Source organism: Mixophyes fleayi, chromosome 4 (genome assembly GCF_038048845.1).
Source record: "Mixophyes fleayi isolate aMixFle1 chromosome 4, aMixFle1.hap1, whole genome shotgun sequence".
In the NCBI taxonomy this organism is placed as follows: Eukaryota; Metazoa; Chordata; class Amphibia; order Anura; family Limnodynastidae; genus Mixophyes; species Mixophyes fleayi.
In genome coordinates this window covers 128,051,095-128,077,040 of record NC_134405.1, presented here as the reverse complement: position 1 = coordinate 128,077,040, position 25,946 = coordinate 128,051,095, and the positions used below count along the sequence as shown (strand labels likewise).

At 39.1% G+C, this 25,946-nt stretch overlaps 1 protein-coding gene across 2 annotated transcripts; it reads right to left on the bottom strand.

The window, feature by feature from the left end:
• Positions 1–1,212: 1,212 nt before the first annotated feature.
• On the bottom strand, positions 1,213–23,409 carry RBPMS2 (RNA binding protein, mRNA processing factor 2). Of its 2 annotated transcripts, none has more exons than XM_075208193.1 (8): positions 22,983–23,409; positions 11,831–11,908; positions 10,661–10,699; positions 10,522–10,584; positions 9,824–9,974; positions 7,495–7,643; positions 4,079–4,151; positions 1,213–2,102 (listed from the first exon to the last, which is right to left on the bottom strand). In XM_075208193.1, the coding sequence occupies exons 1-7, from the start codon at positions 23,034–23,036 to the stop codon at positions 4,089–4,091; spliced, it is 597 nt and encodes a 198-aa protein (XP_075064294.1). In that variant the 5' UTR covers positions 23,037–23,409; the 3' UTR covers positions 1,213–2,102; positions 4,079–4,088. The 2 variants fall into 2 exon arrangements, with proteins under 2 accessions (XP_075064294.1, XP_075064295.1); XM_075208194.1 differs by having other exon boundaries at positions 1,213–2,047.
• Between the last annotated feature and the right edge of the window lie 2,537 nt (positions 23,410–25,946).

The following is a 25,946-nucleotide window of genomic DNA, read 5'->3' as shown; positions in this document are numbered from 1 at the left end:
TCATCTTCCAAGTATATGTAAACTCCCTCTTTAGGGACCTACAAGATATGTGTCCTCATCTACCTGTATGAGGTCCTGATTTTCTTCAGTACCTTGAGGAATATCATGACCAATTGAGACAGGTAGAGCAGAGGCTCTAGATAATTTTCTGACTAGACAGATACAATTTTCCTTCAAGTGTAGAACGATCTTCCAAGGGATTCAGCACAGGGATAGAAATAGACCCAGCAAAGCTCTCCTGTTTCACTTTTCAGTGTCCAGAAGCATCAAGATGATAGAGATTCCTGATGTTCAGACACTACAGATGTTATCCAGAATGGCTTAAGGGTTTTTAGCCCTATAACTGTCTTTACCAAACAGGGGACTTGCAGGGAGACATGGACACCCCAAGTACATGCCTTTTTTACCACTCTTCCCCTCAGCACACATTCTCTGGTATCTTCACACTTGTGGCTTTACACCCTTGAAAGTTGATGTATCAAGGAGTTTTGCAGGAGCCATGCCTTCCAACCCAGTGCCTTTCTTTCAAGGTGTTTCCTCTCCACCAAGGACAACCCTGACTTGTAAAATCAGAAGTTGTTTGTTATAAACATGGCCATGTACTTAGGGATGTGAACATTGGTAATACTGACTCAGTTTCTCATATACTACTCCCAACAGATGTCTGGTCTATAATCTCGAGTTACTGAAGTGGATTCTTCCTGGTTCTGGAAGCATACACCATCAGCTCACCCAAGCACTAGATGGCCAGGCTGCATGAAGGAATATGTATGTGGTTGGTGGTGTGGAAGTAGTGGGGACCCTGATCCATTCTTTACATAAATAGCTTTTAATAGTAATGAAATTCACTGATGTGTCTGCACTGGGGTTGGCAATACTGTCTAGGCAACATAGCAGCCAATTGGCTGGCAAGGTTATTTTACAATTCATGCCATTTGGTTTAGCATGTATGTACACATTGACATCTGACAACTGTTTGGCAAAGCTTTGTGCATGGTGAAGGGTATGGCCTAATACCTTCTAAACAAGGTGACAGGGAATTACACATTACATAAGATTGTACAACAAGATAGTTTTAGAGTCTTGACTAGCTTTGTATTTGAGTATCATGTATGCCAGTAACTGCATTTCTGTAACACCATTGTTTAATTGGGAGATGAGAAAGCCAATGTTCTATGGAATTTTTCAAAAAGACTTCAATGGAACAAACACTGAATTTTTCAATTACTTTAATTTGTCAGAAACACTCAAACATTCCTTAAATAGTTTATATTTTATCCAGTATCACATTCTCATTGGATCATTAGAGAAACTTCTCCATACAAGCAGAGACATTTCATAATACTGAAAATCAATACCAAGCAGTAGACTGCAGGAAAACAAAATTGCACAATTGTTCATAGAGTACAGTAGACAAACCATACAGAATCTGAGCTCTAACTGAACATTAACTTATGACAGAATATATTCTTTTAATACCACACAACAAAAACACATGATGCATAAATATTTCCTTATTAAACGAGTTACAAAAATACTGGTACTTTTACTCTGTTTCCTCATAAGGTTGCATTATTTGGCAAGAACAGACTCTCCAATGAAGATTTAGAAACAGAATATTTAACATGTATGTTGACTTGCAGACTGCATTTGAGGTGATAGAATGAGCAGCACATAAGCATGAATAAATCCAGCTTCTCAAAACAGACCTGCTGAAACTGGTACACAATAGATTTAACAAGCACACTTCAACAGTAAATTCATGCCAGAAAATAAACATGCAATAAAAGGAAGATCCTTTATAATACAGAACAAACAGGACATGGCCAAGCAATACCATGTTTTGTTCTTTCAGAAGTCACATGGTTATATTGCGTTTAGATCTAGTTAAATGAAGTTACCCAGAGGTTTTTTCCACAGAAAAGACTGTTGTAAGTCACTTGAAGTTGCAGAAGGGATTGGCATGAAGATTCCATGTTGGGGACTGGACCATACACTGAGAGGTATGATGTTCTACAAACAATACTTGCTCATGTCTGGTACATCACTTAATGGAGACCAAAAGCAAAGTCAAGAAAAAAAAAAAAAAATCCCCCAACAACCTGAAACAAAAAATAACGAAAACATGTTTTAAGAGGGATTGTTTACAAGTAACTTTATTCAGTTTTGCCCTGGCTGGTTTAGTTCCATGGCTAAATATATTGACAGATTAACAGTTTGGGATCCACTGGATTATAATGAATATCATGAAGACTCTAAGTGTGCCTTGAGCAGAGTTTATCAAGGTACCCCCAAGCCAAAATTACTAAGTAGTCTCCCACATTGCTTACCACCTGCCCTAGTCACAAAACCCCTGTGAGATTGCTGCGGCACCCAGGCCTGGCACTACTATTAGGCAGCTGCTTAGGACACTGCCAATGACTGGTGTCCAATGAGGTGCTGTGGCTGCTGAGCTTAATTTCCAAAGTAGTGCCAATGTCCTGGCCGCTGCACAGCTAGATACATGGGGGAGGGTGAAGTGGGTGATCGTGCCACCCTCCCCCCTTCTCCGCACACTGCCGAATGCCCTGTTCCTCCTCAGCTCCATTCTCCCCCTCCCTGCCTGATCGGATGTGATGCTGTCTGAACCAAAACAGAGGGGCTGTGTGAAGCAGAAGACAGAGTGGAAAGAGTGATGCAGGAGGGGTACTGATGAAGAGCAAAGTGATACAGGGTGCAGGGTAGTTGTGTGGTGAAGCAGGAGCAGGGTGGTGAAGGGACATGTTAGGGCTGTCTATTTGGATGACTTTCCTTTATTGGTCCAAATGGAAACAATGCCCATTAGTTTTTACAAGTGCACAATACATAAACTGACTCAAATCCCAAAAAGTGTGTTGCCCGCTGCTTGTGTCAAGTTTTCTGTTCACAAACACCTGGCTACCTCCCCTCTAGAAATCCTGCTGGAGGAGGCAAGGCTTTTTTTTTTTTCTTTTTTTTAACAAAAGTCAAGTGTGTGAGGGTCTGAGATGTGGGTATTTGGTGTGTGCAGAGGGAAGGGGGGCGGGGGGTTACATAGTTTGAAGCTTTGCCTAGGGCACTGGAGAAGCTTGCGTCAGGAACCACTGGTCTAACCCTTTCAGTGCAAAGGATGAGTGGGACAACCTATGCCTCAAGTACAGAGAATACACCCCACACCAAGAGCACTTCCATCCCCGCCCCCCCCAGTTGCTAGTTATTGCTGGTGGAAACAGGTGGCACTTTATGAAACCATTGCACTGTGCAGTGTGATATGAAGTGCTGCCCTCTGCTAGCCACTACATACATTAAATTCTGAAGAGCCAGACTCATGTCATCCAGGGATTGACTAAATGGTAGGTGATGACAAACAGTACACTACAGAGCCAAGTCCAGGGATTGAGCCAACTCAGAGGTGCCCTCATTTTATGTGGTTAATCCAATATTTAAAATTGTATGTCTTGTATGGCTACCACATTGTTCCTAAACATTAATTTGATTCAATATGGTATAAAATTGAAAACAAAACAAATCATATTCAATTGGTTTTGTAGACCTATGGAGAATCTTGCTTTTTGACATTTAAAAAAAAAAAAAAAAAGTTTATCCATATTGGCCTCATCAGCATAGTATAAACAAACAGTATTTGGAAAAGTCTTCTGAACACACAAAACGAAGATTACTTGTGTTGGTAACAATCAAATGAATGATTGATGTTTGAATGTGACCAACCCAAAGACTGCAAGAGGCTCAGCAGTGGTGAGGAGTCTCCGTAACAGAGGAATTCAGAGAAAATAATGTCTTAGAGTAGCCACACATTTATGTAAGGAGCACATTGTGTCAAAAATTGAGGAAGCCCTTCATTTTACACTGCACAACTAGCTTTTATAGGTTACAAAATACATTTTTATCCTACAAGCAGATTTTAACCAATCAGCATGAAGCCTGTGTAATTTCTCATTCCATCTATAGAAAACTATAGTCCTACAAGCCATAATATATTGGGACGTTAAAAAAAAAAAAATGCATAAACTTTATCCAAATAGTTGTGAACACCTATAGACACTGTCCACCCCTTACTTACTAAAGAGCCTTTAACAGAATTGGCGAGACTTCCATCCTTGCTGGGTGGCTTCAGATGGTGGATACCAACGCATCTGCAGAGAACCAAAGTTATGTGATTAAACAGATTGACAGCAGATATTAAGGACAATCATACTTAAACATGTGCATAACCCATTTGGCTGGTTTGGACGCAAAAGAAAAAAAACAAAAAAAAACTGCTTTGCTCTACTGTCTTGCTATGAGCATAGTTTGGAAGCTTGCAAACATCAAAAACAGCTTTTTACAAGATTCATATGTGGGAAGCAAAATTCAGGGGACTTTCAGATACAAAGATACATTAAGGTATAATTTATCACAGTGCTTCACAAGTCTGCTCCTCCTCAAATCTGGCCCTCAGGGACCCGTACAATTTTTGTGCATCACCTGTGGATCTTTTACAATGTGTCAGTAACTCTTACACCTGTGTTCCAGCAAGGAGATTTGAAAAATATGCACTGTTGGGGTTCCCTGAAAACCAGATTTTGAAAACATGATTTAGCATTCAGTTTCCTACAATAGTAGCAATGGGTATTAACAGCTATTGCATGTTAAGATGTTAGCATGTTCATCTGCAACAGATTTTTGTATTTTGAATATTAACAGTCACTTTCATACTACATTAAGAAAAAAAAATAAGTGTATGGGATGGAGACAGTTTACTATAGCACTCAATAAATGTTACTGAACTTGCTTTTGCCAGACAAAACCTTCAGTTAACATGTTTCACCCTGACCTTTTCTCACAATCTTTCTGTACTTCCCACACCAGAGAGCCCATGTGGAATTAATTCCATGTGGGATCTTAGTGAGAACAGGAAAACCTCATTTGTCAGAAAATGTAATGCTCCTTCACCCTAGCAACTTGCCCTCTATGGGAGTTTGCCATGCTCAAAGTCATACAACTTTAGCTAAGAGCAGAGGCATTTTCAGACCAGAAAATAGCAGCAACCCTTAAATATTCTATGCAGCAGCTTTGACCAAGCATAACCATTTAGCAGCTTGATCAGGGAAAATGATCAGTTGGATTAAATTCTTTGATTAGCCAAACTTTGTTTGTTTATTTTGCAGATGTGTTTATAGCTGAAAGTTAGACAAGCTGTTGACTTTTATTCTCATAGATCTAAACAGTCGTCTAATAATGTGCATGGTGATATTTGGACCATGTACAATTCCCTGGAAAATAAATAAAAAGAGATCACCCTGTGTTAAATAAGCAATTTAGAATATTACACAACTATCCAATAGTCATTTTCAAACAGATGTTTTTTGTTCAGCCTGTTTGTGGCAAGAGCAGGGGGAGGAAACAGGAGATAACATTCCATTGCTAAGCAACATTTTAGGAGCAAGTTTACGTCAAGACTGAAATTACAGATTTTAGAAAAAGTTCGAGGCAAAAAAACAAAAATATTTGCAAGCAGTAAGCCATTGAAATTGTTTCTAATATACTACTGTTTGAGTACCATGTATTTGAGCATAAACTGCTTTAATCCATTTTAAGTTATCCATATTTGTTGAGTACAAAGGCATGTGATCATAACAGATTTAGCCATTATGTTTGCAAACTTGTCCCAGGGACTACTTGAATAGGAAGCAGTGTTCCTTTCTTAGAGAACTTGTATTTAATCTAGTACTACACAAGAGACTTTAACATGTGTTCCCAGTTGCTCTGAGATGAAAAGGTGTGGTTTAAGGCCAAGAGATTTCATAGTGTTCTTTTAAGTAATGTATAGTAAATGCACCATCAGACTTAAGGGTATCTAGACATGCCTCAAAAGGATTTGTCTTGACACAAAGTCTAGTTCACAGCCTCAATGCATACTAGGCTACACTAAATGCAAGTGTCATCTTAATTCATAAAATACTTCTAGCAGATTATGTTTTGGACGAGACAAGTTACATTTCAAGAGGGTCAGTAATAATGCCACATTTTATGTTCTGTGATTCTTTATGGTAAGGTGAGGGGGCACTTTCTGGAAAAACAATGAAACCCCCCCAAACCTAGGGATGCAGATATTTTTAAGCCCATGTATTCCCTTGAGGATTTTTGATCATGCAAGGGATTTGTTGATTTTAGCATTTACATCATAGTTTCCTACTCTCCCACAAGTGACACATTTACAGCCTCAGACAAGCAGGTAGTTCTCCAGCAAAAGTGCCAAAATGTTTGAAGAGTGAGGGGATGTGCTGTGATTACATAAACAAGGTCAAGCGCACTGCAGTGTACACCTAGTATGCAGAGGTGTACAAGATGGCTTCAAATCACACCCACCTTTTCATACCTCAACTTCATCTCCCAGGAGAGATGGGACTTCTGGTTTCCTGCTGATTAATACTCATTCTACTTTGCTGCAATCAATTTAACTCCTGATGCTGCACATATGTGCAGCACATTTTATGTACAACATGTAATCTATGAAGCCCTTACTGCCAATGCTCAGTTTAGTCTCCTGATCACATCAGGAAACAAACTGAAGTCAAGTCAATGTGTGGTTTTAGATTCCTTCTCAAAACAGTTGTCATACTGCTTTAAGTTTATAGATGGGCATTAGATTAAGAATTAACGGGCAAAGAAATAAGCATTTCTTTAAACTTCCAGTTAAACTTCAAGCAGTCTTGGGTCACTAGGTGAAAGTAATGTTTAACTATACAGAACAGATAAGTAAGCTATTCCCTTCAGTGACCAGAATGAACAGTGAGAACACAAGTTATTCTGAACAATGTATTCACAACTCATTTATGGGGTGTGCTGCAGTCACACAAGTGCAGCATGTTCATATTCTATATTTGTGCATAATGACTTTAGCAGGTTCAGGCACTACTTGTTCCCCATTTTGCAAGTTAACCCCATTCATTACAAAGCCAAAAAGGTGCACCTTGACGCTCTATCATTCCATATTAGAATACTTTTGATATACCCACTTACCACATTTTTGGAGTTGGCAAGCCTATATATAGCTTCCCACTACAGATTTGCCATTTAAGATTTGCTTGGCTTATTTTGCATTCTAATATAGATTTGTACAGTGACCAAGATGGTGAATGTACTCCTAATAAACAGCACAAGACATGGGCCCTGTTGAAAATGGCCCAGCATAACAATGAGCTTACAAGCTTCCACAAGATACCTTCTATGACTTGCTCAGGATAAAAGTCACTTGATTAGGTCACATGCTTCTTCTAATTAGGCACATTCTGCATGTGTTTGAGAATGTAACCCCTCAGAATGCATTGTTGGGGCTTTAAAAAAATGGATTTGGAGTTACATGCAGAACTAGTAACATAAGTGCCTTGAACCTATGCTTAAAATAAGCAGTTTGCAGAGGAGTCAGTAGCACAATGGTATACCTATGAGTACCTTAAATTCTGCCCTGGATAAACAAGCACATGAAAAGCTTACCTGTGCATGAAGTGCTGCTGCCGCTGCTGCAGCAGCGGGGTATGCAAAGGCAGCGTGAGGGATTGCTGGTGCCAGCTCTGTAGTGTACAGTGGATAGGGAGACCAGGCTTCTGGTGAGGCTGGGATTAGTGCAGCACCTGTTAGATCATCTACAGAAAGGAAAAACAAATTTAAAACCTTTAGCCTTCATCAGAATTCTTTATTTCTGTAGCTGGACTATCCACCAACAGGCACAGTGGATTCATGAAAATAAGTGTCTGAATGATGATCTGCAGACTACACAAAGGAACTGTCCAGTGCATCACAACCATGTATGCATGGTTATTCTAATGGTTAATATACAGGGGGCAGATGCAAGCAGACTAGTTCATTGTGAATCACATGCACACATTTTCAACCAACCATGAATAATTCCACAGGCAATTATAACTGGTACCAGATTTAAATTAATGCTGTGGGCAGGGCCCAGTTCAGCTGAAAAGTGATCATGTGGTAGGGTAATGTACCCCTCCCTTTTGATACAGCAGTGTATTCTTGCTGCTGCCTAGACACTGCACTGACAGCTCTAGACTATGATTGGTTGTCACAAAGAATCAGAGCCCTTATGTCTGACTTACTCCCATTATTTCATGTAATATATAGATTTGCTGATACTCTAGTAGTCAATAGGAATCATCCAACCATACCATCAAAACTACAATGTCCACATCTTTGGCTTCTGATTTCCCATAAGTGTTACTGAATAATTGGCAATCGGGGTAAGCAGTCCTATGTTAACTGCTCAATACCAGTCCAATGTCCACCATGAATAGCTCAATTCTACTATAGCAGTCATTTGTATATTTCTACAGTAGTATTTAACAATTGATCTGTATTTCTATTCCTGGTGTTTTCCCAATTGTAATAAAAGTTCAAACCCCTATTCTCACTGACAAATTAAGAAAACTTAGTCTGCTGCATTTGACTGCACATAGGTCTCATTTCTATGCCTGGAGCATTTCAGTTCTGGTTCACCGTCTGCTTCTTGTATAGAACAGTGCTCAAAGTGGGACAGTATACATATTGGCACTTCACCCAACTTCCAAAGAGGGGGAGGGGGGGGGGATTTGCCAGTGAGGGAATAGGAGCAGGGACAGAATCAAAGAGTAAGTCAGGGGTGAGAAGCAGGATGTGAGGCATGTGGGAGAGCAAGGAGGGAGAGTGGGATACCTGCAATAAAGGGGTACATAGGAATAGAGAAAGGAAACAGATGGGAAAGCAAGCGGGCAACATGAAAGAGGGATGAAAGTGGTGGAGGGAAACAGGAAATGTAATTGGACACCGGAGAAGTGGGGACACTGGTTGGATAGCCTTGCATCATTTAATATGTTTTATATTATACAACACTGTTAAAATTTCACTCTATCAAACCCTCTAAACCTTCAGGGGGCTTCCAGCCATTCGTTTCAAAATTAGATACCAGCAATTCTAAATGCAAGCAAGCCCTCAAGCCATTGTGCCAAGGTGTATTAACAGTTTGAAATTAGTGGCACTAACCATAAGCATACCACAAACAGCTTAACCAAAAACAGTAGAAGTGCCCATGCAATTCCTTTCAAGCATATACATTCTTCAGTTTCAGCCAACTAGGTCTACAAAACTGCCAAACATCTGATCACTGCCCATCATGTGTTGGAATAGAGGTAAATGCAGTAAGAATGCCACAGTTTAATAAGCAGTTCTCACAAACTCACGATAGTTGTACTTGGATGTTTTGAGATTTGGCTACATGTCTGAACAGTATGTGGAACTTGAAGGGTGTGGTGTTTGTGGGAGACTATAACCCTACTTGGCTCATGGTTATCCCACTAAGTGGGAGGATTCACCACCAGCCAATCTACATAATGACAGACTGAGCCCTAATCTTTCAGCAATCTGTCTATTTCCCATCCTCTTTCATACTTTCCCCATCTTCGCATTTGCTTATGACTTGACTGCCTGTTTTCACTATAAAGAGCTATAGGTAAGGGTGTTACTCTGTAGAACATCTAAACTACAGAGGGAAGAAAGTCATTGTGTGGGTTGAGTGCATATTCCAGAGGCAAGTCTCATGAATATTAGTCAGGTAGTGGATCAGTGGTCACTGATTCCCACCACTTAATGTTCAGATCAAATCAACTAAGTGGCAAGTCTTTTGGTTAGATAGCATAGGAAAGTGAAACAGTTTCATAACTCAGATATCTATTAACTAGCTTCCAAAGTCAGTTGTACAGTGCAGGGAGAACATGTCAAGGGGGAAGGGTGGTTGGAAATAAACCAAAAACCTTGCTCAGAAAGTCAGAGAACTTACATGGATCTCGTGCAATGAAGTGTGCTCCAAGTGCAGGGTGGAGGTTTGTGGGGTTAGGTGTAGCCATTAATTTGTTCTTGGCCATCTTTGTGTTGGCCTTGGCAAACTCTAGCCTTAAGGTCTGTGGGTTCTCTGGGTCAAAACGAATACCCTAAGGAAAGCAAAATACCAAGGGAAAGTCTTACAGGACCTACCTACAGAGCAGATTAAATCAGCAATACATTTTGTTTCAATACCAAAGCCCTTAAGATGTTTCTACTTAGAGTCTTCTCCATTGTTACTGTTAAATCAAGATATTCACTGCAGCCTTAAGCAATCTACCTCAGACCTGGGCCTTCCCAAAGGTTTATACCATGCAATATTAAACTAGGCCAATGTTGATTGACACTGTATAATACTGCAGCAAAAAGGGGGACTGGTTCCACAAAGTTCCCACAAATAAAACAACCACCACAAAGAGCAGCTGAGGAAACATAAGGTACTTTAAAGTAAAGGACTTTAGGTTGGTAAGCTGTGTCTAAACCATGTACAATACATAGCTAAAGGGCCCTTTACCAGACAGATTACTATAGTAATACACTGCCATTTTTAATGTCATGCCATGTTGTTTTATTGAACCTGTTTGAACAGCAAGGCTTGAACTGAAGTTCTCAATTTCTTCCTCTTATTTACATGGAATGACAACATAGGTTACTTACATTTAAGGCATTCTTTGCAGCTTCAGCACCAGCCCTATTATCAAAGGTGACAAAGCCTACAGGCTGGGGGAAACAAAAACAGAGGGTTAAAAATGGTAATAGTGTGGTGACTTGTTAGCAGTCTGAAAGCAAAGCTTACCTGTTTTGAGGTTAGCTTGATCAGTGATCCTTCATAACCCTAAAAACAGAAGAAACACTAAATAACTGGCATCAGAAGGCAGATGAAGCCTGTGGTGCTATTGCAGCATTGGGAAGTGGATGTGCTGGACACTAGGAAAGGGTAGATCTGCACGGCTAATTAGGGACAGCAGTGACAAGCTGCAGAGGGGGTGTAATTGCACCCTCTGCCATGGGGTGGTGCTGTGGTCCCAAGTAGCAGAACTGAAGTGGTACCCATAATTCCCAGCAGTGCTTAAGACTGTGCTCTGTCAGTGTGAAAATTTGTGCTTATGCTGTGCAATTTACTGAAGGATGAGGTAAAGATACATTGACATGGGCATACAGACTTTAAAATGTCAGCTTACACTCCCTTGTGAGTTAAATCTACTTTAGGAGTGCTAATTGAGCAGGACATGAAGCAGCAACCTTGTACATTTTAAAGTGTAAAATCCAAGTCAATTTTGCCCATCATTTGATCTATGTACAGTGGCAGAGTGGTGGAATCTGAAATTGTACCTTTCACTGCAGTAAGACCCCCAGCTCAGGCAAAGAAGGGAAGAGAAAAATAAACCAGTTACCTCTTTTAGAACTAAAGGGATTTTAACCACCCAGCATCCAATTACCTCCCTTCTGACCAAGCTTTCCCATAAACTGGAAGAAATGTGCAATTTACTACATTATAGGATAGGCCACAGAAACATTTACTGTAGATATATCATCAAGTTTACCTGGTCCATTAAGTCTCTACTAAACAAGCCCAAAGCACAGTTGGAAGTCAAAAGGAAAGTGCCTTGTGTCCAAGACAATATTTCTTTATACTTTAGTATTCCCCTAAAGGGTTCTGGACTGAGAGCAAATATTGTGGCTACTAAAAGATACATTTACTCAAAAAAAAAAAGGTAGACAATGATTGTTACCACAGCCTTTATCACATGGCACATGAACCCAACAGGTATGGGTATGCAAAGAGGAGCTGCTGCTCCGATTGAAAGCAGAAATTGGTGTCACTGAAATGCCAAAGTTATCTTGGAAAGGCCTTTGAACTGGTAAGGCAGAAGATACAGCTACAAAAGCAATATTAAATTTATAGTGCAAATAGATTAAAATATTTTAGAGTCTAGATAGCAATCACATTAGTTTGTCAACCTACCTTAAATGGTCGAAATAGCAAGTATAGTTCTCTAGGCTTGATGTCTATTGGGAGACCACTGACAAAGAGGGTTCGGACCTGTAAGTTAGGAAGGGGAAGTTCTTTATTAGGGGTTTATGAAACTTAAACAGGTTAAATTGCACAAGCCCTAAAAAGCGTTCATTAAGCACTAGTAGTGCATGTTACAGAGTCAGACTAGTAACACATTTTAAAATCTATGGATTGTATAGTGTGCATACCAATGTCAAGCAGTAAATATTAGAGATGAGCGGGCTCGGATTCTGCTAATCCGAGCCCACCCAACAGTGCGGATCCGAGCACTGTTCGGATATTTCCGGCGGGCAAAAAATTGAACGAGGCTCTGTCGTCCAAGTCTTGCGTCGAATCTCGCGAGGGGTGGGAGGGAGGGCCCAGAACAATGCCATCTTGTACCTCTTTTTTTGGCATTATGTGCTCAAGCTACCTGGGTGCAACCTTTTGGCCTAAAAACAATATTGTGAGGTGTTCAGAATAGACTGGAAATTAGTGGAAATGATTGTTATTGAGGTTAATAATAGCGTAGGAGTGAAAAAACAAAACCACAAAACTGGTTTTTAGCACTTATGTTTTTTTCAAAATAAATCCGAACCAAAACCTTTCATTAGGTGTTTTGCGAAACAAATCCGAATCCAAAACACAAAACACGACACCAAAAGTGGCCGGTGCACATCCCTAGTAAATAAACATAGAGATACAAGGAAAGTTTGAAATGCACTAGATAAAGCTTTATGTAGAAAAAAAAACCCACTGTCCATACAAACAGATTTCTCTTTGAAAAGATGAGCATTCAGAAGTGTTGGCCAAACCTACCCCCCAAAAAATAAAATTGGATATACTATCGATAGCTCACAAATTAGAGTATATGTAACATACTTGGTAGAACAAGGAGATTAGTTATTTCTGGCTCAATAGACTGGTTAATTACAACAAGCTTTTTTGCAATAAGCCACCTTAGTGGACCAGCTAAACTGCCTTCACTGGGTAGGACAAGTATACTCTGTAGCATCACATCCCAAAGGCTTGTTTTACATAAAGTTTAGTTTCCACTCAACCATGTTAAATTCCTTAGCTCAGGCCTTTCGTTTGTTTGGCAAGGTGCTTAATGTGGTATTTTGAAGGGAAAAAACCCAAAAAAAGCCCCACACTAATGGTCCAATTTATTCTACCTGTACAATATGCAGACTAGCACTACTCACCTAGATACTATACTCAGATCATGAGTAGGTGGGGGTAGATATTTTTTTAAAGAATACAAGGAAACCCAAGAGACTATTCTTGGCTTCTTGTTTTCCTAAATATAAGATGACTTATAACGCCACCCCATCTTAATGCTTCACTAAACTCCATTCTTCAAAAGAGTCCACTGTTTTTAGAACCTTTGCCCACTAGTTTTAAAATTACATGTAGATGTTAGCGACTAAAGGGGGTGAAGTAAGATTGAGCCCCATGGTGAAAGTCCACACAGCTGAAGATGCTAAAACCTGTGTGGCATCAAATATTCTAGACTTACAGGTTTAAGATCAAGTGTCCACATTCAAATTATGCAACATGCCAAACCACTTAACTAGCAGGACAAATACAGGCCTGCAACGCCGCCTTTGTAGATCAATTCAGTCCAAAAAAAAAAAAAAAAAAAAAAGCAGAGCAGGTGTTGTACTTCAGAGCCTTACTTGTGATCCTTGACTCTAGAGACCACAAATCAGATTGCTAAAACTGTTGTCCCTAAAATTTGTCACAGCATAAATGCAATGAATTTAAAAAGCATAGATTAAAAAAAATCATGCTGGCTACTGTCAAGATTATAATTTAATTTTATATAGATCTGCTGCATTATTGAATCCATTGAACCAGTATTGTTAGTGACCGACCATGTGATAATAGACAGCATGTGGCCCTGGTCTTCCCATTACCATTCTATAATAACCATCTTAATAAAATTCACTGCCAGCATATACAGTATACTCATTAAATCAAACCCTGATGCATCAAGCAATAATGAAATACTTAAGGACAATAAGTTGAGGCTTCAAAATACTGCTGCCTGGGTTTTAACACATTACATCTCTTCTGCATATTCTAGTAATACACACAACTTCAACTACTAGTTCCAGGTGCCCATGAAAGATTTAATTTTATTAAACTATGAAGAGACTACATTTTCTACAGATCCTTAGTCTACATAAGGAGCCATGTGCAGAGTTAGGTTAAATTTAACAAATATTAACCATGATTTATTCACCACCACCCCCTTACCCAAACATGGCCATCAGATGCACTCTTCCTCCCACCTGTCATGGGCTCTTATTTCCACACATGTCAGCAGCTCACTTATTAAAGTCACCAGGGATGTTTTCTGTCTGAATGACAACAAAAACCCATTCCACATCAAACTCAGACTCATAAGCTCTAAAATATTTAGCTGTTCTGTCTAATCTGTGCAAAAGATGCACCAGTAGGCACCATGAGGGGGGTGAAAGGGGCTATATCTGGTCTCAGAAGTAGATCTAGTCTGTTGGTTATGCACGGCTGCTTTCAGATCACATCTGCCAAGGAATTACCTGACAGTAGGAACTAGAGTGCTAGTAGACATATTTTACTGCAAAACCAGTATTTGATGTAAATGTTAGGACTAGTCATTTAAAAAAGGTTTGAGAAAAACAAAGCAGACAGGCAAACACCACAAGCAGTTGATGTTCAGCCTCCCCAGTAAATATTTTAGGTAAGCATGCCACCCAATAGATAGCCAAATCAGCATACAGGAGAGCTGGTGTTGCCTGTAATAACCAGATTCTTGCTTTTGCTTTATAAACTGCACAAACCCACCACCCTAGAATAGGATTTGTTGCTATGAGCAGTGTTTTCCTGTGCAGTAGTTTTCATAAATGCCTCCATAAAATGTTCAGTTTAACATCTACCCCACCACCATTGTGTTGAGCCCAGATCACGTTTTCCAATGCCACCAGGAAATAATGCATACATTGGTCTGCTTTATCAAGGGCAATTTTATACATGAGGCATTTGATCTTTAGTTTAGCAGTTCCCCCATCTCCAGCTGGCACACTATGAACTTGTCCCATGATGTTCCAGGCTCCAAGCATGGAATATAAACTGCCTCAGCTAGTACAGTTCCTTGTGTTGCCATAGTACACACTGTAGTGGGAGCAGGCATTTACACAGAAAGCCTGTGTGCAGACTATTCACAAGCTGAAAAAATCCACATACAATATGTCCACTGTTAGGTCTGCCATAGCAGTACTATTGACAAATGCAGAAGTACCCTGTTCCTCCCAAATACCTATTCTAGCCCTCCAATTGTCACATTGCTTTGTGTTCTTCAGACCAGCTATAGGAGGGAGTGCAGTCAGTGTTTCCTCCAATCTGTAAGGAGCAGTGGTACTAGGACAGGTGCTGCAGAATAGGACTCTGGACTTTGAGTGTAGTATCATTCCAACAAAGTGGCCATTAAATCTACTAGTGTAGTCAACTCCATTGTGATAATCTAGTAGTGACTAACTTGTCAAAGTACAGTTAAGCTGACATAACTCAAGTCCCTTCTACCCAGTCCACAAATGTGCCACTCTTCATCAAGGCAAAGACTACACATTGTTCACCTGTCTGTAGTAGTAAAACACTCACATAGTAACTACCACTGGAAACTTTTGCTCCAGAATAAGATAAATACTACTAGGAAAGCAAAAAAAGTTTGGGATCAACTAATGCAACATTTGGGCCCACAAGTGTCTTGATGTAGCCCAAAAACAGCTCCAAATGGAAAATGCAAAAGAACTGGACTACAGCAACTAATCTGCATATACTATGCAATAAACCACTGGGACCAGCCTCTAGAAGTAGGGGGACGGGTATTTGCATTGTATTTGAGCACCAGATTGGGATCTGAAGCAGTCAGACTACTGAATTTTGGTATACAAAATAGAGATATGAGCAAACTAAGCAAAAGAAAACACACATTTTGTAAAGTACCCATTTTCAAAGCTCCCAGGTTAACATGTGTCAGATCTGTAAGTTCCATTTGCACTTTAACCATTAGCTCTTGTTGGGATAGCCCAAATGATGAAATGCTCTTGAGACAAAAAAATTTGTACCAACAATCATCCAAAATCAATTATTTGAGTTCAGGTTAAGTTATTCAAAAACTTTACAAATTATAGGTTTCAGTAGCCCTTGTAATGCCTCTTCTGTGTTTGACCAATGCTGCCTTAAGGCACATTAAGCTCTGTCACTTGTTATATACTACAGATCAAGATTTCTAAAGTCACTACTTCAAATGACCACAATACAAATTGTTTTACATAAAACCACTAATGCACAAGACTTATGCTTTTCGTATTCTTATCCAAGTGAAAGGTTTGACAAAGTGATCAATGAGATATTAGAGGTGATGTCTGTAAGAATCTTTCCTATGAATGGCACTATAGCTAGCATCTTCAGGTGCCCATGCAATGGCAAGTCAGGCTGCACAACTTAAGCACCCTGAAACATGTCCAATTTGTCCAGAATTAGCCAGCTGGCTCTGTAGGGCACAACTGGTATCATGGTCATCCACACATTCTGCAAGTCTCAATTGACATCTGGTCAAGCAGATGCTGCCCAGGACAAGCAGTCGTTAGGCCCATATGTGGCAATTTGGTATTGGTCATTATTCTTCATATTGTGCAGTGCTTTAGGGAATATTTAATTTACATCAGCCGCATCTCCCTGTGGGGCTTATAGTTTAAATGGGACTGTGGGATGGAACCAGTTTACCAGAGGAAACCATGCAACCCCAGGGAGAAAATACAAACTCCCTCCACTGGTTGCAATCAAACCAATGTCCCTCAGGACTGTAAGGCTGCAACTTTATTCTCTTTACAGAAAGTTGCTTACAGAACAAATTGCACTCAGTTTAACTGTGCCAACAGTATCAGACATCTTTAAGTTCCATCATGGAATGTGAATGCAAATAACCTTTACACAACAAAAACTTATTTTATGTTTTTAAAATACCAGGTCTCTATCTGGTCTAACAGATTGTTTTCTTTCAACTTTAGCAGATACCACATGGTAACGTGTTGTAAACAAAGTGGCTTTAGTGTGCCTGCGTTTATATGAATCATACCAAAATGTACAAACTGCTGCTGTAACACAGTGAAAGCTACAGGTGTTCAGAATGGCAGTATGAAAAAAAACAAGGCCTTTCACTAGACAAATGCAAACAAATAAGTTGCTTGAATTTCAGCCAAAGCCAATCAGATCCAGGTGCTTTGCCTCATGGTACCCTTAGATGGAGTCATACTAAGCCCCTCCCAACACTGTCTGGAGCTCAGTGGCAGGGATCCACATTACATGTATATTGAGCTACAGTTAAAGCTGACGGAAGCCAGATGGAATGTTAGGATGCAAAAAAAAAACCCAGAGCTTATAAGGTTCTATAGTGAGTGTAGCACTAGTGGAAAGGAACCAAGCAATTCAATCACAGAGGTGGCGGACAATTTACCCATACAATCTAGTCTGGCAGTTTTACCTTGGGAAAAGATCATTCCAACTAGATGTTACGGGAACAAGCGATTAAAAGTTTTAGCCCACTTGGCATCACCTTTTGCCAATAACAGTTAGACTAAATTAGAAGGGGTGTTCACATACTTTTGGCCATATAGGATGTTTGATTTTATGCACCTGTTAACAGTGCATGTGGCTGAAGTGGTCATAGAGCCACGCAATCTCCATAGGCAAACATGGACGGTAGAATGGGTCACACTGAAGAACTCAGTTTCAACATGGCAGTCATAGGATGGAAGTTTTTCAACAAGTCAATTTGTACCCTACTAGAGTGACTACTGTTAGTGGTAATTGCAGTTATTGTGAATGCCTAAGAGCAACAGCTCAGCCATGAAGTTGTAGGCCACACAAGCTCACAGAACTGTAGCACATAAACAGCCTGTCTTCAGTTGCAAAGGGGAAGTTAGGCAACAGACCCTCCAATAAGCAGGTAGCAATCCAGTGAGTGAGGACTATCCAAGCACCTGTTATGCTGAAGCCATATTATTGTGGGAAGACCTCAGGTTTGGTCCCAACCTTGCTTGTAGAGGATTGAATGTTGTGGCTCAGTGGTTAGAGAGATGTTAAAACAAGTCAGGTTGTTTAACTGCCTCTGTGCCATGAACACCTTGGTTTTTGTTCAAGATAGCTGTAATCTAAGGTTTGTTTTACAATAAAGCTTGTGTGTGCACTTTCACCGTTTGCCTAAGCAACTACCACTATGAGTACAGTTATAAGCTACCCTTACAAACCAATTGGATGCCTTGAAGCAAGCATCAAAATGGTCTGGGAGGTTGTTTCTGGCAAAGCAGATTGACAGTCAAACATGTAGGGTGTTCCCATGCTCCTTAATTTCTTTATCAATTTTGCATGGGTAAATTCTACAAATGCAAAGTGTATAAATGTGAACGTGTACCAAAACCCATTGCGAACACACTAGACACCACATGTTGAACCAAAAGACATACTTTAAAAAAGCAATCCCTGCTCTAATATGCAAATAAATGTGAGACATGTCATAATAAAGGTAGAAAATATTACCACTGGGGGGGGGGGGGGGGGGTGAGCTGTCTTAGGCCCCCAATGCATTGTGGTAGGAAAGTTTGCAGAGCTAGACCACTTCAGAGTCTATTAGAAGTGTAGGGACTACATAACTGCTAGACAGCCTGCCTTTTATAGGATGCAAAGCCAGGCAAGGGCACAGAAATAGGAAGGCAGCACCAAAAGATTTGTTTCAAAGTAAACTAGTAACTAATGTAGCAGATTCCATTTGATCCAATATTCATATTGGTACCAACTTACATAGGGTAAGTTAACTGGGCCCTGCATACATCTACAGGGGTCTGGCTTTGTGAAATGGAAAACTAGCAACATAGTAGAGCCATCCTTTAAGAAATACAGAAAAAACAGGCCATGTGAAATAAGCAAGTTAGTAATCTAAACATTGTTATACATATTAATCTGCAGTGTAAAGTTTATGAAATACCAAACAAAGGCAAAGTTGGTTAAAAAAAAAAAAGCAAACTTTTTTAAAAAATATATTCAGGTAGACATATCTGCTGAATCCTCATTCAGCAGATATATCTACCTGAATATATTTTTTAAAAAATATGTGTCCATGGCCATCTTTGCAGCTTTAGAGTCACTTTTGGACTACATTCTTCCCTCCAATATTTTATGTTACACTTTCTGCATGTATCCCTCCTCCCTCTATTTTCTCTAGATAGACCCATGGTACTTCCCTGCTATGCACTGTACATTTTAATAGATAGAATTGTGCTCAGAGGTTTAATCAAATGGAAGTCTACATCTGGATAATTTGCATCATTTTAACACCAATGATCCATCTAGCTATATTTGCTGGCATCCATTACATTCATCACCCTTTGTATACATGAAGAAAACAGATCCACACACACTGCACACTACACGCACTCAGTTTGTACCTTAGGAAAAAATAGGGCTTTGACTATGGAATTAATAGATGTGATGCCAAATTCCCAGAAGACCTAGTCCCACAACCTATGCAGTGAAAGGCTAGAAAGTACACCAGTTAAGAAAAAAGCCAAACCAAAATCTTTCTACTATAGCTTTAACTCACCTATGCAAATGTTTCCATTTCATGGTTTGGGATGTTGAGTATCCAGCTCTCTAGAACCAGACACTCAGGTGCTGTGTTTGACAGACTTTAGCTAAGAATGTAATTGTAGACAAGCTCTAGCTTTTGGTGACCATACAAATACTTTGCTCTCATAGCAAGGGTTCTACTGTGGAGATCTCTACTGGAATTACTTCATGAGCGCAACACAAGTGGGACAATATAAGTTAACCATAAAAAGATGCAGATCACAGATGTGTACAGTGACAGTCAAGTAGAGTATACATCATAGACATCCCAACACCTAGCAGTAGACCGTTTAAATGAAACTTTAGAGATTAGAATGCACATAAATTCTTGGAAACTCAAATCATGATAGCTGTGGGTGTGCTCTACCTGAGAGGGTGCAAAGTCTGATCAGGTGCACAGTCTCTCTCAACTGGGAATGTGGATTGGTAGGAGTCTTCTCTTTAAGAGATTGAGCAAGGGTTAATACATTGTAGATTTGTAAGGCGCCAATGTTCTGCAGCGCTGTAAAGTAGGGAAAGCAGGACACAAGACAAGGACATACAGGGCAGACATGAAAACAGAAGGTATGAAGGACCCTACTCATTTGATTGCTTACATTCTAAGTGGAAGAGGGCAAAGCTGAAACAGCAGGAGCAAGTGTGGCTTAGAGTGGGGATCAGGACAACTGAGTGTTAGTATCAGGGATAAGGCAAGCTTAAATAAAAAAAAAAAAATATATGGTTTTTTTTAGAGAATGTCTAAAGATTTTATGGCTGGGAAAGCATGATTTGGCGTGGTATGGAGTTCCATAAGTGGATAGAGCCATGGTATTCTGGCCCAAGTGGTGAAAAATAAAAGTGCTGACAGCCCAGGGTGCTCAGCGATGGCAAGTAGTAAGTGAAGCGCAGATCAATCTGCCATTGCAGCACGCAGGAGCTGCAAGGGATGTGTTAATTACAATTGGAACAAATGCATTCTGATTTTATGTTGTGACTTATCCAATACATTATTCACCACAATTCATGGTGGCAAGTTTTGTCTTATGGTATCACGATTTTTTATCCAATAATATTTGTGTTTGGTCAGACCATTTATATTTAATATATAATTATAAACGATAAATGCTATGATTATCTGTAAAATAGGTAGTTTCCCATACCTACAACTTTCGAGCAGCACAAGCACTCATGAACTAGTGGAGACCACATCTATTTAATCTAAGAATTTCTGTGGCTCAATCAGCTCTAATAGGTGAAGCAGGGGTAGACAAGTCTAGTAATTCAAGGGCTGTAGCAAAGCAGACTCAATTTCACTTACTAGTGACCTGTTCACAAGATGTAGTAAAAGGTTATAGAAGCTAGTACACCTCAAAGTTAGACCCCAGCAGGGATCGTAAGGGAACATTTACCCTGAGCCTAACAGGGCAGAGGAACCACAATTAAAGGAGACCATATAAGATATAGGCTTCTGGTAGGGACAAGAGGCATCTTAATTAGCCAATAGTCAAGTTAGTTGCTGGTTACAACTTTTAGGTTTAAGAAAACAAAACTCCAGCCTCACCTAAACAACCCTATCCCCCTACTAGCTTTACATTACCAACATTATAAAAAGTGCTAAATATCTACCACAAGTTCCACGACTAGCCTTAACATGAGTGCACTTAATGTCATGTTAAGTCTTCTGGTCAAACCATTAATCTGTGTTTAGGTACAAACGATGGTTACCTCAAGCATACTAGCAGTTCTTACCATTTGGGATAGATAGATATAGCACACACACACCATATGAACAAGGGCATGTTTAAATTTATGTCTATAGCTTGAAGGCACATCTGCACAAAAACCATGGCATCCAGACATCTGCTTTCATTTACGTACAGAGTCACACAAGTAAGCAGTAGGGTTGTCCCTCCATGCAGAGATGTTAAGTAGAGGACTTTTGACCCCAATCTTTCAGCCATAAGCACCAATAGTCTAGAGTCTCTAGGTCAGAGGTGCTCAAACAGTCCTCAAGAGTTACCAACAGATCATGTTTTCAGGATATCTGTCTGTACTGTAGGAACAGGTGGTATAGTTACTGATCCAGTCATATTAATTTAACTGTGCATAAATAGAGAAATCCTGAGTATGAACTGTTGGCAGCTCTTAAAAACTGAGTTTTGGTACCTCAGTTCTAGGGCAACAGAAGTTAATTTTAGAAGCCCTCTTTCATACAATGTTTGCCTGTAGTCTTCAACTGAAGGTTAAACAGGTCACACTTTTTACAACACTTATGCAAGGTCTGAATTGTAGAGTGGAAAGGCCTGTACAAATTTTGGCCACCACAAGAGTCATATGGGTAGTTGGGGCATAAAGACCATTTGAGAGCCATCCATAGAACAGTGTTACAGAATGGACATTTTTGTATGCGACAATACTTACTACCTCATCCCTGCAGGATAAGTATAAATATATCAGGTTCTAATTGCAATCCTTGGTTTTGATGGGTGCCACATAGCTTTTTTTCTACACAAATGAACATAAAACTTACACAATCACAGAGGTAGCAGAATACTGTGCGTTTCAACAGTCCTGTGCCAAGCAGCCACAGACATGGTTATGTGCATGCAGTTTATTAGGCTTGTTTAACAAATTCACTATCAAATAAGCCACCATTATAAGCAGACCTTTAATACTAAATTACTTAATTTGCAAAGTCAGAATTAAAGGTACCTTCTAAGCAATTCAACTTAACATTAGTGCTCAACAGTTGCTACACTTCTGACCTACATTATTTATTTTGCACATACTTGTGCATCAGCAGGCTCTCTCAGTGTTTATGCTACATATTAGAGGTGGGGGATTTCTACAAAATAATGGACATTCTATGTATACTTCAGTGTAAGGAGTTCTAAATTATTATACACTCTTTGGGGCCAGCAAGACTAAAGTGGTTTTTTTTTTAAGCCAATTTAAAGTTAAAAAAAACATACAAGAACCCACCCTACAAGAGGCATGTTTTATGTCACCAACAACATCAGAACTACTGGTGGTGTATAAAAAAATAAAATAGGGACATACGAATTAAAACAGTTTTTAAAAGACCAGAATATCAGACAGGAGCAATAACGTTAATCTGAAGATAGTTTCATGAAATATTAGTTCAACTGTACACAAAACCAAAACTATATTCCGCTGGTGCATTTTATTTTAACATTTGAATGTACCAAGAAAGAAAAAACCCCAAACAACCGCGTAATAGATTATATTAAACGCTGTAATACGAAGTTGCAAGCACCTACCCAGTCAGTATTATATTACTACTATTATAGCAATGAACAAGACGCAGGAGTGACAAACACTGAACACTCGGAGCCTTCAAAAGAGAATTTACTAAACATGAAAGGAGAATAAAACATTAAACTTTTACAATGGGAGATGCAGTCAATGTGAGGAATAGAAGGGGGAACGCAGACGGAAAGATCACACTTACCTCCTCCTCTATAGTGTTATTATTGTGTTCACTATCTGTCTTTAGAGTACTCATGGTGTACAAGCCAACAGCTGATTCCTCTGCGGGGTCCACGGTTGCTGATTTTAGGTTCCCCTTTGCTAGAGAATATGCCCCTTTATACCCCTGTGCTGCAAGTTGTGTGATGAATGGAGCTGAAGTTGGGAAAGTTTGAACCCAACTATCGGAAAGTACAAATGAATGTGATGTATCAGTGCCCAGTGAGGGTGCTAGATGTATTGTATGCAGTGGGAAGAGGTGTATATGTGAGTGCTTAGGTGGGAGAGTGCAGAAGAACAAGGGCGGGATGAGGGCTCTTTATACCACCCCTTCCTGAAGTGAAAGCTTAATTAAGGAGGGAATAGGATGAAAAAGGGGGAGTTCGTTTATGGTAAAGCATTGAGACTCATCTAGCTTGTTCATCAATTAAAGTTTAAGAGAGTAGGAATGGCTGGGAGGCGTGGAGGGCTGTGCCCTATTATGCTGGTAGTGGGATCAGCTGAGTGTCCTCCTCCCTGTGTATCCTGGCAGAATACTCATCCAATCAGATCATCCCCCCTGACCCGGCTGCTTTTTCTTAAAAAAAAAAAAAAGTTATTTTAACTTTGATGAAATTGTGTTATTGAAGTTTCTTAAGAGGACAATGGACGAGTTCCAGGATCTGCTCTGACGAACTCAGAGGATCAAGCTATGCAGGGCTGCATGGTAACCGCACCAAACATATTCAAAGATTTTACTTTCATTTATTCACTCTAGTAATAAAAGTGAAGGTTCAGGGGTCTTGGTTTTCAAGAATTAGTTTGTGTAAATGCCACTGGAGAGTCTATTCCACGACAGGGAATTCATGTACTTGACATATATGTCTGTGCTGTATATGTACCAGTAAAAGGGGTTATGCAATATGTGCTCTAATACATGATCATCAGGACCATATAATATTAACATATAATATAAATATATAATAATGCACCATTTTGCTAGTTTTCTGAATGACTGATACTTGTTCGTGTTTTCCATTGCCACATGGCAAATGTATTAAAATAAATACAATATCATGGTTTTTTTTTTCAATTTAAATATTATTTGGACTTATCCCATTTAGTTTTTTTCATTTTTTAAATAACTTCCCCTCATGGACTGCTAAAGACATATTCATATTATAAGAACAGATGAACCTAAATATTATAAAGAGAGCAACGTCAAAATGTTAATTCTAATAAAAATAATTATTTTTTTTATAATTAACTTAGCAAAACTTTCAAATGAAAAATCTAAACGTAGTTTTTATGTAATTATTGGAGTATATTCTCCAAAAATAGGTTAAAAGTTAAAAACAATGTAAAAACGACATTCAGGTAAATGTAATTTTCCCTCACATAAATGATCCTTTCATGTTGAAAAAAATGTATACATAGCAGTAAAACGAAGTTCTGAAAGTGATTTTCTCAATGGAAACTCCATTAAAGACTCAGAAACATTATCCATTAGAGGTAGATAAACAATTGTTATGTACAAAAGTTAAAAACAATATTTTATTTAACCTCTATTTCACTTCAAAGTACTTTTGTCTTTCACATGTTGAGGTTTTAAAATCAAGATATTTTTGTTCAGGCCATGCTCACCTTTGATTTTTTTAAGGATATTGTGGATGAATTTTTATTGATACATTTTCCAACTAACATTTTTGGGAATATCATCTAGATTTAACTTTTTCAGAGAAGGCACAGAAACTGTAACCCACATCTATACACCAGCCACTTTTACACAGAACATTCTGTAGCTTTGGCCAATAGATTACAGTGCAGAATATGCTGTCTATAAGCTATGCAGTTCATGGTTCATTCTCGGATCTAACTTTTCATATTCCCTCAGTTCATTTTTCTTTTCTAATTAGAGAAAATATGTTTAAAGTTTAACATATGAACTGTGAAGGGAAAGAACCCTCTCCCCAGGCTATGCCATTTCTAGGTACAGACCTACTTTGCCTAGTGCTAAATCCAGCCCTGCATAGTTTCTGAGGTAAATCGATGGGAGAAGCAACATATTTAAAACAACTGTCAAGGCATTCCTTTATTTCTCCCAATAATATATATATATATATATATATATATATATATATATATATATATATGTGTGTGTGTACATTATTTTTTTTTTGAAGATCACACATTTTACAAAGGCAAAACAGAGAAGATACATATGATGGAGTGTATGGCTATCAAGACAAGGCACATGATTATTGGTGGTACATTTTCAGCGTTGTGAATTTGCATATTTATAATTACTCATTGTACCCAAAATATAAACGTTTAAATTTACAACCAGAATCAGGGGCGGATTGGCCATTGGTCTTACTGGCACTTGGCCTCTTAATTTTTTACCCATTCCAATTGTGTTTTTTTTTTAAAAAAAATAAAAAAAAAGCATTTATTTCTCACCTGGCGGGCAGTGACGGAATCGGGCGGGATATAATTTTTGAAAGTTACTATTGAGAATAAGGGGGTTAGTTATGATTATTGGATTTGATTATAATGGTGAAGGGGTTAATGATCTTAATGTAGTTAATTACAATGAAGGGGTTCTTTTGATGAGATTGAGGGTGATAAAGAGGGGCTAATGAATATGAATATAATTAATTGATGTGTGGGTTAATGAATAATTGATATGGGGGAGTTAATGATTATAAAGTGGCTAATGATGTTCAATGGAGTTGATATAATGATGCTAAAGAGTTAATAATTTTGTGAAGGGGTTAATAATGAGGGGGATGATGTTGTGTGGTGGTCCAAAAAATGCTCTTTGTTATATATGGTGCCCACTATGATGCTATGTGTATTGTCTGGCAGTCACAAGAATGCTATGTGTATTGTATGGCGGTCACTATTATACTCTGCACTATGTGTATTTTATGGCAGTCATTAGGATGCTATGTGTAATGTTTGGCGG

Bases quoted from the DNA above. Each gene is read 5' to 3' on its own strand.
- RBPMS2 (XM_075208193.1), bottom strand. From the start codon at position 23,036: ATGAGTACTCTAAAGACAGATAGTGAACACAATAATAACACTATAGAG. The intron at 11,909-22,982 runs GTAAGTGTGATC...CCTAACTTACAG, and splicing joins ATAACACTATAGAGGAGGAG to GTCCGAACCCTCTTTGTCAG. The intron at 10,585-10,660 runs GTAAGCTTTGCT...TGTTTCCCCCAG, and splicing joins TCAAGCTAACCTCAAAACAG to CCTGTAGGCTTTGTCACCTT.